Source organism: Desmodus rotundus, chromosome 3 (genome assembly GCF_022682495.2).
Source record: "Desmodus rotundus isolate HL8 chromosome 3, HLdesRot8A.1, whole genome shotgun sequence".
Taxonomy (NCBI): Eukaryota; Metazoa; Chordata; class Mammalia; order Chiroptera; family Phyllostomidae; genus Desmodus; species Desmodus rotundus.
In genome coordinates this window covers 172,986,586-173,001,209 of record NC_071389.1, presented here as the reverse complement: position 1 = coordinate 173,001,209, position 14,624 = coordinate 172,986,586, and the positions used below count along the sequence as shown (strand labels likewise).

Here is a 14,624-nt window from a genome sequence, read left to right as displayed (position 1 = left end):
AAAGTCGTTCTGGAGCCAGTGTATTTACTTTCACTACTTTATATATTTAGATCATGCACAGATGGAACTATTATTATGAGGTCATCCAATCCCCAAAGTATTGGAAGTAGAAGTCAGTTTGTAAAGATTAAAGGGTAATTGAAAACTGTTTGCAGAAGTTATCTATTCTTTAAAGAAGATTCTCAGTAATAGGATGGTAAATAAATGCATGAAGGAAAGATGGAAGGAAGGAAGGAAGGAGGGAAAGAAGGAAGGAAGGAAGGAAGGAAGGAAGGAAGGAAGGAAGGAAGGAAGGAAGGAAGGACATTAAGTGAATGGGATAGATAAGAGAAGATTTTATTGAGTAAATAGAGAACATTTTTAGGAAAGACAAAAGCAATTTAGAATAGAGTCGTAACTTAAAATTCAAAAGTGAAAATGAGAGACAATAGTGTTTATTGTGATCAAAGAAACGTAAGTCCTGAAGCACAAAGTCAGAATGAAACACAAATAGTGTCCTGATTACAGGGCAAAGGAAAGGGGTTTATGAGGGAAGGAAAGCAATAATTACATGAAAAAGAAGAAAATTTCCATTGGTGCTATAAACCTCGGTCACTCTTCAGCTCTACACGGTCGGCTACTGATTGTATCTTCAGATAGAGTCCACAATCCTCAGAAAGTCTGCTGTTCTGCTGGCGTTACCAAAAACTGTTTGTAAAACAACCTTGATTTCAGCCCAGTTCAAAGGTCTGGCTCAGTCCACACAGCTCAGAGTTTCAAGAAGCAAGACGCGCCAGGCAGTTCCTCTGGAAACAGCCTCAGACTTATTTCAACGTTTACAGGGAGATAATGAACATACAAAGGGGATTTAACTGATGGAATTGGAACCCAGTATAAGAAAAATGGCATCGAAGAAGTAAGATTTAGTAAAAAGCAGTGATATTTAACATCTCAAAAGCGATGTAAAAGAATAGAGGGGGATGCATAAGAAATTAGATTTAAGGTGCAGAGTACTGTAATTAAAGAATCTCAAATGGGCCTTAGCCTTCTACATACAGGCAGCAGACTGAGAAGAATTCCATCGGATGGATTACTACAAGAAATTAGGAAAATTGTTATGTTGGCTGCCAAAACAAAGGTACAGGTATAAAATCTACTTTAAAAAAGCCACAGTGCTTGTTGGCTTACAATATGGATGAGAAATGTAACTCACATTGTTAATGTTTGGCTTCAAAGAGAAAAGTGATAATTCAGGTTTAGACATGCTGAAATTGAAGTAATAATGAAACATCCAAAGAGTAACATGAATCAGGTAGTAAGACATATCAAAGCAAAGAACAGGGGAGGAATAATAGGCAGAAATTGGATTACGAAGTCTTTGATGTACATGAAAAGATGATTGTGGTGAAGGCATGAATTCATGGATGCCCTGTATAGAATAGGGGATGCAGTCCTGGAAACAGGAGAAGCAAGTCAGTTAAAGTGAACTGCTGTGTGAAGATGTTTTACTGTGTCATATACTGGCAAAGCTCTCCCCTGCTTGTCAAAGCCCTTCCAGTCATGATTTTTCCTGTGGCCGTATTTTTTTTCAACTTCAATTCCTACTATTTCATTCAATATTTCCAAGCAGCAGTGTGTTTAAGATTCTCTCTCCCTGTCAAAGTATTTCCACAATCCATAATTCCCTGAGATCTTTACTATTTGTTTATCCAACCACATCTTTAATAATGTCTTGATCTACCATAAAAACCTACAGTTTGAAATCTATCATTGTACTCTTCCTTTTTTTATTTCATAGGGGCAAGTCCTGCATATCATTTGTGCTACTTTTTGTTAGCCAGTTTGTATCAAAAATCTTTCCTTACAAACTTAAAATTGTATCAATAAAAGAAGCCACAGCAGAGTAAACATGTTCATCGCCAACAAAACACTACTCAGAGAAATGCAATTGTTTTAGACACATATTGTAATAAGTCAGCAAGGCTGTGGCTACTGTTAAATAGCATATGCATGTAAAATTTAGGGGGGAGGAGATTACAGAATGTAAATATGAAAGGACAAAGCCCTTTCTGAGTCCCAGAGAATGTAGAAAAAGAAACCCCATGTTCATTAAGATTATTATAATGTTGCCCAAGGGAGAACCTTGGGTGACTCCTACTTGGGAAGGAAGAAGAATCAGCTTTGGAGAGTTAGAATCATTAAGAGCACAGTCTTTGGAAATGATAGATTCAGTTTAGACTCCTGGCTCATCACTTATCACTATGTAATCTCTTTGGCATCTTCCCAGTCCCTAAGGGTAACCTTCATAGCAGAATACGTTTTATGCACAATTGCAATGTACCAAAGATTTTAACATCAAGAATATAATACCTAGCTCTATTATGTAATATGAAGACAGGTTAATAAAAAAAAACCACAAACAATATTTTTCAAAAATATCTCCAAATCTAGTGAAACCAGTAAATGAGATGCATTTCATTTCAATTCCTTTTAATGGAACTAGACAATAGGTCATAATGTGCATATCACTTTTTGTGCTCAGAAACTTTTTCCTAGCCAATATATATGATAAGCTCATATTAACTTTTTATTATTCACCTTTGTTTTTAGCTAATTGTCTTGTCAAAGACCTAATTACAGAAATTCTACATTTTTGCACACATGTCCAGTTATTCCACAAAGATTGTCTTCTAAGTATATGTGGCTATGAAGAATTCTTACAGAAGTAAGTAGCTTACAAAGGTAAATTTTGATCATTGTAATAACCTATGTCAAGCAGCATTTACTTTTTTCCCTTTAATCAGACTTTGTACAAGCCTAACCCTCCTAACCAGAATAATTCAATCAAATTTGGCCCCCTCACAGTGAATTGAAAATGTTATGAGTCATCTAGGTATTTTTTGTGTTAATGGCAACAGATATGTAATTGGCCTGTGACTGGGGTGACCAACCACCCATCTCAGCTTTCTCAGGACTTACAAGGTTCCCAGGACAGGAGGACTTTCAGTTTTGACATCAAGAATATCCTGGGAAAACCAACTAAACTTACCTGTAATAAAGCTTATTAGTGCTGACAGCAATTTTAAAAAATAAATTATTTTGTAATAAGTAATTTTAAAATTTGAAATGATATTGTTATGTTGATTAACTACTAAGTTTTAAAAATCATATAGGGTTTGAATCTGATAAAAAACTTTTTAAAAATTTAAATGACTTACATGTTAGAGAGAATAATAATGAATATTGTGTTTATTAAAAAATTATATCAATGGGGAGAAAAGGCACACAACTGTAACTGAATAACAATAAAATTTTTTTAAAAAATTATATCAATATACATAGGCTATTATACTCAAATAGTAAGCAAATCCCTGATATATACATATCCTTCAACTTCCATTAGGGAATAAATGACTATAACTAATCTATACTAATATTTGGCAACTTTATTATTTTAATAAAACCTAGGTAAATAAATATTTAGTAACATTTCCATAGGGTAGTAAGTTTAAAAATACCTTCCTCATTTCTTTATTCAGGAACCTTTTAAAACAATGAGACAAACCTGTTCTCAAGTGTGACAACTGCAAATACTTATTTGATAGAAACCACAATAACAGTTGTCCTGAAATTCTTTCAAAACCTAACTTGAAAATATAATATAATTATAAGAAATTAAATATTTTTCTGCTAATATTGCATAGTTCTTCTAAACAGGAAAGAAATAAAGACTAAAACGTTTAATAAGGTGTATTACCACTTACATTTCCTCTTTCTGTTTCCACGAGTATCTAAAGATTGACAACCCTCAATGGCTAGGCTGCTTCTTCTACCAACAAACATGTGGTTTTGACAGCATGTCCAAGGAGCAAGGAGAAACACTCCAGCAATGCGATCTTACACTGAATGCTCATTCATCAAAATTCATCTTCTGAATGTGCAAGTCTCCAAATATACATCTGGACACTGGCTGATGTCTAATATTTGATGCAAAGAAAAGAAACGTTATTAAATATATTTATTCAGCATCATCAGTAGGAAGCATCCCAAAAGCAAAAGTATTGAAGAACAGAATTTTGGAAAAGTATAATGTGGACCTTGACTTAATTAAACTTTTGAAAGGATAAGTCATCCACAATTAGATGGCTAATGGTCGACTGCTGAAAATGTTGTATATGTCATTCCACTCTTTTTCTTCTTGCTAATATAAACATAATAGATTTCTAAAATGTTTCCACAGTCATCTATTTCTAGTAAAAATTCATTTACCTGGGTTTTAGTAAAATAAAAAAGTTGCCAAGTATTAGTATAGATTAATTATAGTCATTTATTTCCTAGAGGAAATTGAAGGTTATATATATATCAGGGTTTGCTTACTATTTGTGAATAACAGCTTATGTGTACTGTTATAATTTATTTTAATATGCAAAATATTCATTAGTGTTCTTTCTAATATCAAAATCAATCAGATTTTTTTAAGTTTGTTCTTATGCAATCTATCTAAAAATATGTCCTTAAAGATTCGAAAATCTTCATAAAGTTTTTCTATATTAGGAATACAGGTAATGTATAATAAGTTAATAATGCAATAAGTAATAATTTAGTCTCCAGCAGTTGTAGTACTACAGTTCATCAGAAGTATTTGACTAGATTTTATAATAATAATAATAATAGCCATTTATCTATTGTACAAAAATACTTATATGATGTATATTTACCATAGCATGATTTCTAACAAAAACAAAAGAAAAAAACCAGCACAATAAAACTAAATTTCCAACAGAACTCCCGAATAGTGATAAAATAGGTCATGAACATAATTTTATTATAATATGGCATAGAATTTATAGATTAATAAAATATTGCATCATATCCTGATATAAAATGTATCATTGCTTTTAAGGGTAACAAGATACCTTTTTAAACCATATTTTAATATATTAATTTTTGTTACAATAAGTATATTTCTATTTTAAATATAAGACCAAACTCTATACTCTAAAATGTTACAGGAGTTACCCTTGAAAAAGAACTATAACATGGATATTTATTCATTCTTTTTTAATTTATAAAACTTCTACTATGAACTTGCTTTTTGCTATCAGAAGAATAAGAAAATAAGTTACTTCTCTGAGAAAAAAGGCATTTAAATGACAGTATAAATAATAATGTATGCTTAAAATGAGTTAGGAAGTCAAGACCATTACTCAACTTACGAAAGATGGGCCGAGCTTGAGCTAAAGTCTACCTGGCGTGCCCACACTTTTGACGTCTCTGGGCCACGCTGGAAGAAGAGTTGTCTTGGGCCTCACATTAAATCACAAACACTAATGAAAACATTAAAAAATCTCATAATGTCTTAAGTAAATTCACGATTTTGTGTTGGACCACATTCAGAGCCATCCTGAGCTACATGTGGCCGACGGGCCACAGGTTGGGCACCCTTGGGCCTAGGCAGTGGGGCTAAACAGGAGGTGTTGGAACGAGGGCGTGAAAGTGGGGGGATTCATGGCATTTGATGACTGCCTATGTGGGGCTGCATGGGAGGGGGAAGTAGGCGATGTTGACCAGGTTTGATGGTGAGTTGACTATCAATGATATAGAGGTCAGAGACACATAAATTTTAGGGGTGCAAGATAATCAATCAAGTTTGAGACATGCTGAGTATGTGAGTGCCAAGGGGCATCCAATTTTAAGAAAGTACTGGCTTAGATCAGGGAATCATTGGCTCTAAGAGGGAATGAAGTCTTCAAAACAGGTAAGATCACATAGGGAAAGTGACCAAAAAAAAAATTATGTTGAAAACATCAATATTTGAAAAATTAGTTTCTGTTCATAAATGTGTGTTTACAAGGCTTCCTAGACTAATAGGAATCAATATTTGTAGGTTGGACACTATTCAGGTTTGGGGTTTTTTTGCCGTATTAGTGTATCGTTTTTTTGGTGTTAAGATGGTTATTTTCTCTTCAATATAAACATGCTGCTCTGAGATACTTTAAAATAACATGAGCTGCTTATGACTACAACATAGGAGTAATTATGTGCAAGGATTCAGCTTCTTGGTGTTCATCTTCAATGACAGGTATGCTCATAACAGTTCCTAAGATAGTAACTAGCACATTTACTTGTTGAGAGAATAAATAAAAGGATGTGCAGAACTTTGATTTACTAGTATAAATGGAAAAAACAACCGTAAAGATTTTTTTTAAATAGTAATTGTGAAAATGAAAACATTTACAGAGAATTTAATAGATACCAACATAGTAATGTGTTATTTGTCTGATATTTTTGGAAATTGGTGGTCCCAAATATTTAGTGAATTTTCCAAATAAATGATGATGTTACCTTAAGGTCCCCAAATTTTTAATATAAGGTATTTTTCCTGATATCCTTCATATATTTAACCCAGATAATTAAACAAAGTACATTAACATAATTTAGCCTTTTTAATGACTCAAAGTCACTAGAAATATCAAAATTCAAAGCTGTAGAAGAGGTCATATAGTAAAAGCTCTTTATTCAAAAAAATCAAAATCAGATTTCTTACATTGTAAATCATTAATTCATTGTGCTCATCATTTAATCTGAGATGAGCAAATATTTACACAGAGAGAAAAGCAAGAAGATAGAAAAAAAGACAGAAGGGAAAGGAAGGAAGGAAGGAAGGAAGGAAGGAAGGAAGGAAGGAAGGAAGGAAGGAAGGAAGGAAAAGAAAGAAAGAAAGAGAAAGAAAGAGGGAAGGAAGGAGGGAAGAAGAAAGGAAGGGAGAGATGGAGGGAGGGAAGGCAGGAGGGAAGGAAGGAGAGAGGAAGGAAGACAAAGAAAGAAAGAGAGAGAAAATACACCACACCATTTGAAATTTCTGAAATATAAGGGGATATTTTTTATGTTTAATCTGCTTGTCCATCTTTTGATATGGACATTAATATCCCAACTCTGCAAAGGAAAATATTGAGTTTCATATAGTTTAACTGACCGGCATAAGGTATGGAGATAGTAAATCTGTCTCTAAAGCCCATGACTTTTCCACCTCACCACTCTGCTTCTTTGATTCAGTGGTCCCCACATGCACTTCGTGGCATTGGCCCAGAAACATGCTGTCCTTAGCTTTGAGATGGCTGAGTAAAACTAACTTTAAATATGTAAAATATTCTTTATTACGATGTATTATGTTTACTCTAAAGACATCTAATTTTCTAACTTAATGCATTTGAGGGTATTTGTCATATCTTGTCGTTTAAGTATGCATATGAAACACATATAAAACTAGGGATGTATATAAAACTTCTATGAGACAGTAAGTTCCAAATTAAGTCAGAGAGGAAAACCAACAGTTGGGGGGTATTGTGGGAGGAAATGATTGTCCATATTTTTCCTTCAGTGATCACTCTTTGGGGAGCCACAAAATATTTCAGAAAGATAAATCTGTTATTCGACTTAATCTGCAGAAAAATAAGGAAGTTCCAGGAAAGTTATCTCGAAAGGTAAGACATTCTTAATATTGGTTTTAATTTCCAAATTGATCATTTTAAGGACAATATTCCTATCCTTACAATTGTTGCTGATTTCTAATTACATAGCCTAATGAATATATGTTCATGGAAGTATGTTTATTAAAATGTAATAAAATATTTATCTATATGCCTGCTAACAATTTAAACCAGAGCAATTGCATGAACAATTTACTGCAACCTTAGTATAATAATAAATCAATAGACCTCTTGGAAAATTTATTTATGAGAAACATATTAAGATTATCATGTTCATATCATCAAGGAATCCACTAGAAAGTGAATATAAGAGAAAATGTGAAAGGAAAACCACTGAAAGAAGAAAAGGAACACCACTCTTGTTCTATTTGAAGACTATGTCTGCATCAACACAGTTTCATTCAGGACAGATTAATATTCATAATATATAATAAAACTACCTAGAAATGAATTACCGTGCTTTAATGACACAGCTTCATGCTGTTAGGTATGAATTGTATTCCCTGTGTGATGTCTTGAGTTACTTCAAACCCAAATTGCACAGTATGCAGTGAACTTTGAAATTTTGGCAGATTTAATCTTCCAATTACCTGCATTAAGCAAGAATCCCAGCACCCTGTCATTTACATCAGATAACAGATTTCCAGTGCCATGACTTTTTTCTAGTCTGAGGTGTTTCATCATAAAATGTGTCAGATGGTACATTAGGAAGCAATATATCTAAGTGGAATATAACATAATGAGGCCAAAAGAGAGTTATTTAGAAATACCCTCTGGAAGTGGTTACCCAGCTCAGCCAGTGTTGAAAGCTCCGGGGCTCTGCATCTGAAACCTCACAAAGAAACATTACAAAGTACAACTAAAACCCTCAATATTAAGAAGCCTAAAAGTCTTCACGGTGTCCTCAATGTTGACAAAATAAAGCTGAAATCCGCATTTTCATTTCAACACAGAGGAAGAGAGAAAACATATGATTCTAATGTCTACTCTTGTTTAGAAGATTCATTTTGCTAAGAAAAGAGAGATCTCATTGGTAGAAATTCACAGATCACTAACATTTCAGTTCCATGTAAAGCGAAGATTATTCTCCAGCCCATACGACTCCGTGTGTTTTATGACTTGGACTTGAACATTTCTGTCACATTGAGTCTTCATAATAACTTTGTGTGGTAAATATTATTAAAAATAAGGCAATGAATCACAGGGACGCCCGTGACTTTCCCCAGTTCCCATTCATGGACTGGCGAGCAAGGGAACGTGGCTTTGAGCCCAGCCAGTGAGTCTTCAGCTCATACCTCATTACACCTCATGCTACCAACTTCCTCAAGTTCTAGATGTGCATTTCAGAGCAACAGATCAAAATTGTGGATGTGTATATACATACATATATATGAAATACGTTTTCTTTTTTTCCTTAGTTTTGTTCTGTTTTCCTCCGCAATATGCATATACCTCAATGTCTGGGGCACAATAGGTGTTCAATGATAGTTATGTTAAGTGCCAGGCATTGTTATCAGTGCTCTACATGTATTAATTCACAATAGCTCAAGAGCAAAAAAAATTTTAAAGGTGATAATTACTATTATTTTTCTTTTCATATAAATGAAAGTACTTTAAAAGTACTTTGAAAGTACTTTTAAAAGTACTTTGTTTGAGTGGTCCAAGGCCTCACAGCTAGTAAATAACAGAGATGATGGGATTTGAGCAAAGCTAGTCTGGTCATAGTGCTCACTGTATCATAATGACAGCCAATATAGTATCTTTGAGTTGTTGTCATCACCAATGTTATCGCATCCAAGCATATAGTCACCTCTGGGTTTAAAGAGTATAGCTGTCAAGAAATGCCTGCTTTTCAAGCTGTCCTTTCGATCAGAGTGGGAATTAAGTTACATGGTTCTTCTTTTTTTACCTTTCAAGCTTCAGCTCATGAATCTTCATCTTTTACAATGACTGTCACCAACTCTTAGCTAATTGAACAATGTATAGGTAAAGAGTATTAACGCCTTTTCTCATCCACCACTTTCCCTAACACTTACACTTTTATGTAAAAATTGATAATATGCTTGATGGCGTAGGTATCTGTATATTCACCATTCACTCATATTTCTTGTGTAACTATGATCTAGCAGGCCCTGGGCAAATGAATAATTAGTGTAATGAACAAAATCAATGAGATCTCCACCCTCAAAGGGCTGAGTGTCCAGGAGACTGAACTGGTTTTACTCTCACCTAAGAGCAGTGGTGGCCTCCACGTGGGCTGGGAAAAAGGCATTCCCTGTCTCCATCTCCCCAAATCCTGGCTCCTCAAGGATGTTTTTTGCATCTCATGCATCACATTCCAAATGAGAAGACATTACATTCTATTAAAGTCTATAAGAGTTTACTTCTGGGTACTGTGCTTTAAATGTATAAAACCTAACAACTGATTAATTCAATAAATATCTTTGCATGCCATATATATAGTATTTGCCTTAAAAGATCTATACAGTGAAGAAACAGTTTAGTGAACCTACTTAAAATTCAGAATTATGTCTTACAACACATGTATGCATGGACTCTTATTCATTTATTCATTAAACATATAATAATGGAGCACTTACCATGACAAGAACTATTCTAAGCACTGGCGATATGGAGGCAAACAAGTTATCTCAGTACTTGTTCTAGAATGTAGAGTTCACATTCAAGTAAAAGAGACAGAAAATAAAGAAATGTACATAAAAATTTTGATAGAAATATGTGTTTTGAAAGAAAAAATAGCTATGCTTTTAGAGTCTGGAGTAGGAACCCCTGATGCAAATGAGTGTGAAGGACTAGTGGTGGCAATTATTTTCATATACGCATCCCAGAGCATATAGGTTTAGCTCCGACCATAAGAAATAAGGTGTGTTAAATGTACTAATTTGGCATCTTTTTTAAAAGCCAAGATGCTGGTTTCATACTTCCAAATTCAAATGTCTACTCTTGGACATATTAAATTTCCTGCACCTGAGTTTTCTCATTTAAAAAATGTGAATAATAATAGTATTTATCTAGTATGGTTACTATAAGAACTCAATTAATAAACATCAATAAAGAGCTTAAATAAGTTCCTATATTTAGTCAGGACTATATAAATACTAGTTATTAATGTCATAAAATTATTGTGATAGAATATATGATATTTTTAGTCTTTTTCTATTAAACTATATGATAAGGAGATAATAAATGTTCTTTCATGATTCTATTTCTAAAGTGCTGTTAAAATTTTCTGTGATTTTCATAATTTTAGGTGTAAAAAGTTATAAACAATTATATTTCTTCCTAGTAGAACAACATAAACTTGGCTTGATAATATTATTTTTATATAATACTAAGAATATAATGATTATTACAATTCTATTACATGTGTAGACAAGCAGTCCCTTCAGTAGATACTTCAGAATTCTCAAAGGCAATGCAAAGCTCAATTCATCTCATATGCCTTTCTTATTGTAAGCTTTCTTGTATTTTAATAAAATAAGGAAATTTAATTCCTGTTCCATGAGATTATTTATAAAACAAATTGAAAGTCTTTGGAAATCATTCTAGATTTCCAAACTTTAAAATCCCCCTCTTGATGTAATGTGATGTGATGTGATGAGTCTTTCTTAAAAAAAATTTGTTCTCCCTCTACCTCTCTTAACTTTGATCAAAAGCATTGCCAACATTGTAGATATTAATCATAAGTGCAATATTTCTTTCTGACTCAAGGAAATATTCACAGAACATTCAAGCAAAAGATTTTTATATGAAAAAAGGAAAAAAGCACTTTAACTTTTTCCTTAAGATGAAGGCATGACCTTTAGCTTTAGAGAACAGTAAAATATATGATATATTCCGTAGACAACTGGTCAAAATTTTCTCCAGCTTTTTGAAATGCTTTAAATGAGAATTTTCTCTTGTAAATTACCATATTACAAAGATCAATCCCCTCCCCTCAAAAGCATCTCTGGAAGCCAAGTAAAGTGGTTATAAAATGATTATTATTGTGCTATATGGAACAATGTAAATAAGTCATATTATTTATATAATTGGCTAGGTTTTAACTTCTGAAGGAATGAAAGTGCCAAATATTACAGTTGAAATTTTAGTATCTCTTTTTTTGGCTCCAGGTTTCCCTTTTTATTTTTCCTCTCTTCGTACTGTCCTTTTCATGCCTAAAGTTTAGCTTCTCCTATTACAGAAAAAAACTGTCTTACCACTATCACACTTTCAAATGGAGTCATCCCACTGACTCCAGATGTAAATTCCTAGAAAGTAAGCCTCATGTTTTTAAGTTCCTTAACATTTCTACAAAGTTTTTTTATTAGCACACTCTCAACATATTGTATTATAAGTGATCTCATTCTATCCAATCCAACTTAGCTTCCTTACTCTTCCTCCCCAAACAACCAATATAAATATTAATTTACCTTTGACCTTAAGCCACGTAAAGGTTTTCCTTCTGATGTTTTCTGTCAGAAACTCTAATAGGCGGTTTTTAAAATAGATGGTGTGTGTGTTGACGTAAAAGATTACATGCACCCCAGCATTTAAGGGACTCACCCAGCGGCCAAACCTAACGCCACCGTGTGGTGAAATAATGCACTTGCGACGACCTATTGCATTCTGTGCAGGTTTGCCTAGAAGAACCTGGCAGCCCTAGTCTGGGGGTGACGGTTTCAACGTGCGAGCACGCGTGCACGTGGATCACAGGCCGGGTATTTTACGTTGAGTAGTTCCTGCTCACCTTGGGAGAATGATCACCGTACCATCTGATAACCTCCGGGATTTATAGCAATCAGTAGTACCATTTAATGTTCATGAAATGGTAAGTTCTCTTACTGTTCGGCAGCGAGAAGTGGTAAAGCTGAAATGGAGGCATTCATTCTGTGTCTTCGCGCCAGCCTGGCGCGCCGTCCGGGCTTACGCTGCCCTGGTGTCCCTGGCTCAACGGAAAGAGCAAGTGCACGTGTGCGCGAGGCGCCTGTGAAACTGCTTTCCACCCAGGAGAAACGACGTTTGACCTTGGCGATGTCAGGATGTCCTTCAACTGTCCTTGAGGTTTATCTTCGGCTGACGCTCAGCTGTCTGTTTTACTTTTGAAAAGAATGCCTATGCGGTTAAGGAGAGTCTTGTAAAGTCTTTAACACAACGTCTTAAAGATGATGGATGAAGGTTATCAAAGAGGTGAATTAAATGACAGCAGGAAGTTACGGGCCTATTTTTATCTGGTACTCATTCCTATTCACTCTATAAATATTAATATATTCTGCTGTCCACAGCATGAAGATGACCACAGTCAGTTTTTCCTGAACCAACTTTTAGAATTTATGCATATTTGGAAAATATCCAGGTAAGACGTTTTATTTCTGTTCCAGGACTACTTTCTGACTGAGTTCTCAAGTGTCGAATCACAATATTTTTCAGTTGGTTGTAAAAACCGTCCTCTCACTAGTACTGAGGAAGCTATTGTACTTTTAATAGATACCTCCTTTTGGCAAATTCTGTTAATAATTATCTCTTCCTCCCAGCTATTCACATACATTTGAAGAGCTACTAACACCTTTCAGAACAATCTAACATTCATTTTAAATATCTCTGCTACCAGTTATTACATTTTCAATGATTTTTCTCCCATTCATTTTGTGAATTTGAGTTTGCACATGTCACAAAGCTGTCTGTATAACTACATTTCCATACATTGAAAGTCACCATCTCCTGCTTTAAATCCCTTTCTGGAAATCTCTAGTATACCTAAAATACCTAGTATGTTCAAACAGAGGAGTGTGAATTCAGATTGGAAAACTCAGGTGACAGTAAATGAACATATCCTTATTGATTCTGATATCTAAATATATGCATGCGTTATTTGAAAGAATAGACCTAACTAAGAAGCTAACTTGGGAGAAGATACCAGTGACACATTATTGGTTTATCTGGAATAAATATTGTTCTGAGTTGAATGAGCAAATAATGGGGTATGGGAGGTGTATGTCACAAATCTCTAAAGAAAAGCCTGATATAAAAAATAAATTTAAAATTGTTGTAGGTGACTATTAATAGTAACTATCACTTCATATATATTTTGCATATATTATCTCATTTAATTCTCCCTATAAACCTATTTTAATACATATTATCTTATTTCAGAATCAAGAAAATTGAGTTTTGGCACTTAAAAGTTACTTAACTGGCCTAAGACCACTTATTATGTTAGTGACAAGACTGAAATGAGTTCTGAAATTTGCAAAGGCCATATTTTTTTATTAAACTATTTTGTCTTCCCTTTTTTCTACCAAAATATTCAGCCTCATTCCATATAATCATAGAATGAGTAGGATTAGAGAGGACTTTTGACATAACTTAATCCAAATTTTCATTTTGTAGCTAATTATTGGATTGGGTATAGGTTCACTTCAAAGTGGCACACTGACAAAGGCTGTAGTTTCCCTGTTTCAAAAGCAGTTCATAAAAATAAATAAATAAATAAATAAACAGCTGTAGAGGGGAAAGAAACATCAAAGTCGACAAATTCTTTGAAAGGTGGGAAATCCCTGGGAGACAACGAATTGTTTTGAACTGGTTTGGTGGAGTGTTGTGACTTGTAACTGCCCACTACCTTGGGCACAGAGAGACTTGTGGAGTCTGTGAGAAGTTGGTTAAAGCAAGGGAGTTTTCATTCTCTTTCTGTCTTACCCTGCCATTCACAGGAGTCTGGGGGCCTTGGCCACCGTGCAGCACAGGTGTCCACAGTGCAGGTTTATTGAGGGCAAAGCGAAAGCTCTGCTGCCATGAGAAGTAGAGGAAACCTGGCAGGGACAAACTAGCTTCAGAACCTAACCCCTCCATCCCTTCTGTACAATCCCAGAGCCACGGACCACAATCTAGAGGGACCCCAACTCCCAATACTGCTTGTCCTCTGTAAACAAAAGTAACACACAGAGAAATCCATGACTTTGTCTGCCATCAAGTAGATATTTAATGCCACAGCCATGACTAAAATCAAGTATCTAACTCTCCACCAATGCTTATTCCACTTACTCTGCACTCAACCTTAACATCCCCAAATGTTATCTAGCACAGGTACATTTTGAGCCTCATAAAGGCCATTGGATACTTTGTTTCCTTTTCTTTTTAAGTTTTACTGAGATA

At 34.4% G+C, this 14,624-nt stretch overlaps 1 protein-coding gene across 5 annotated transcripts in view; it reads left to right on the top strand.

The window, feature by feature from the left end:
- The window catches only part of PIK3C2G (phosphatidylinositol-4-phosphate 3-kinase catalytic subunit type 2 gamma), a 280,978-nt gene that overhangs the window by 41,494 nt on the left and 224,860 nt on the right, over positions 1–14,624 (top strand). For all 5 annotated transcript variants that reach the window (XR_011651038.1, XM_071221070.1, XM_071221071.1 and 2 more), the window contains exons 7-9: positions 2,590–2,704; positions 7,361–7,463; positions 12,755–12,825. Coding sequence is in view for 4 of the 5 variants with exons in the window: in XM_071221070.1 (XP_071077171.1) it covers positions 2,590–2,704; positions 7,361–7,463; positions 12,755–12,825 (289 nt within the window). In the remaining variant the exon portion in view is untranslated. The remainder of the gene's footprint in view (positions 1–2,589; positions 2,705–7,360; positions 7,464–12,754; positions 12,826–14,624) is intronic.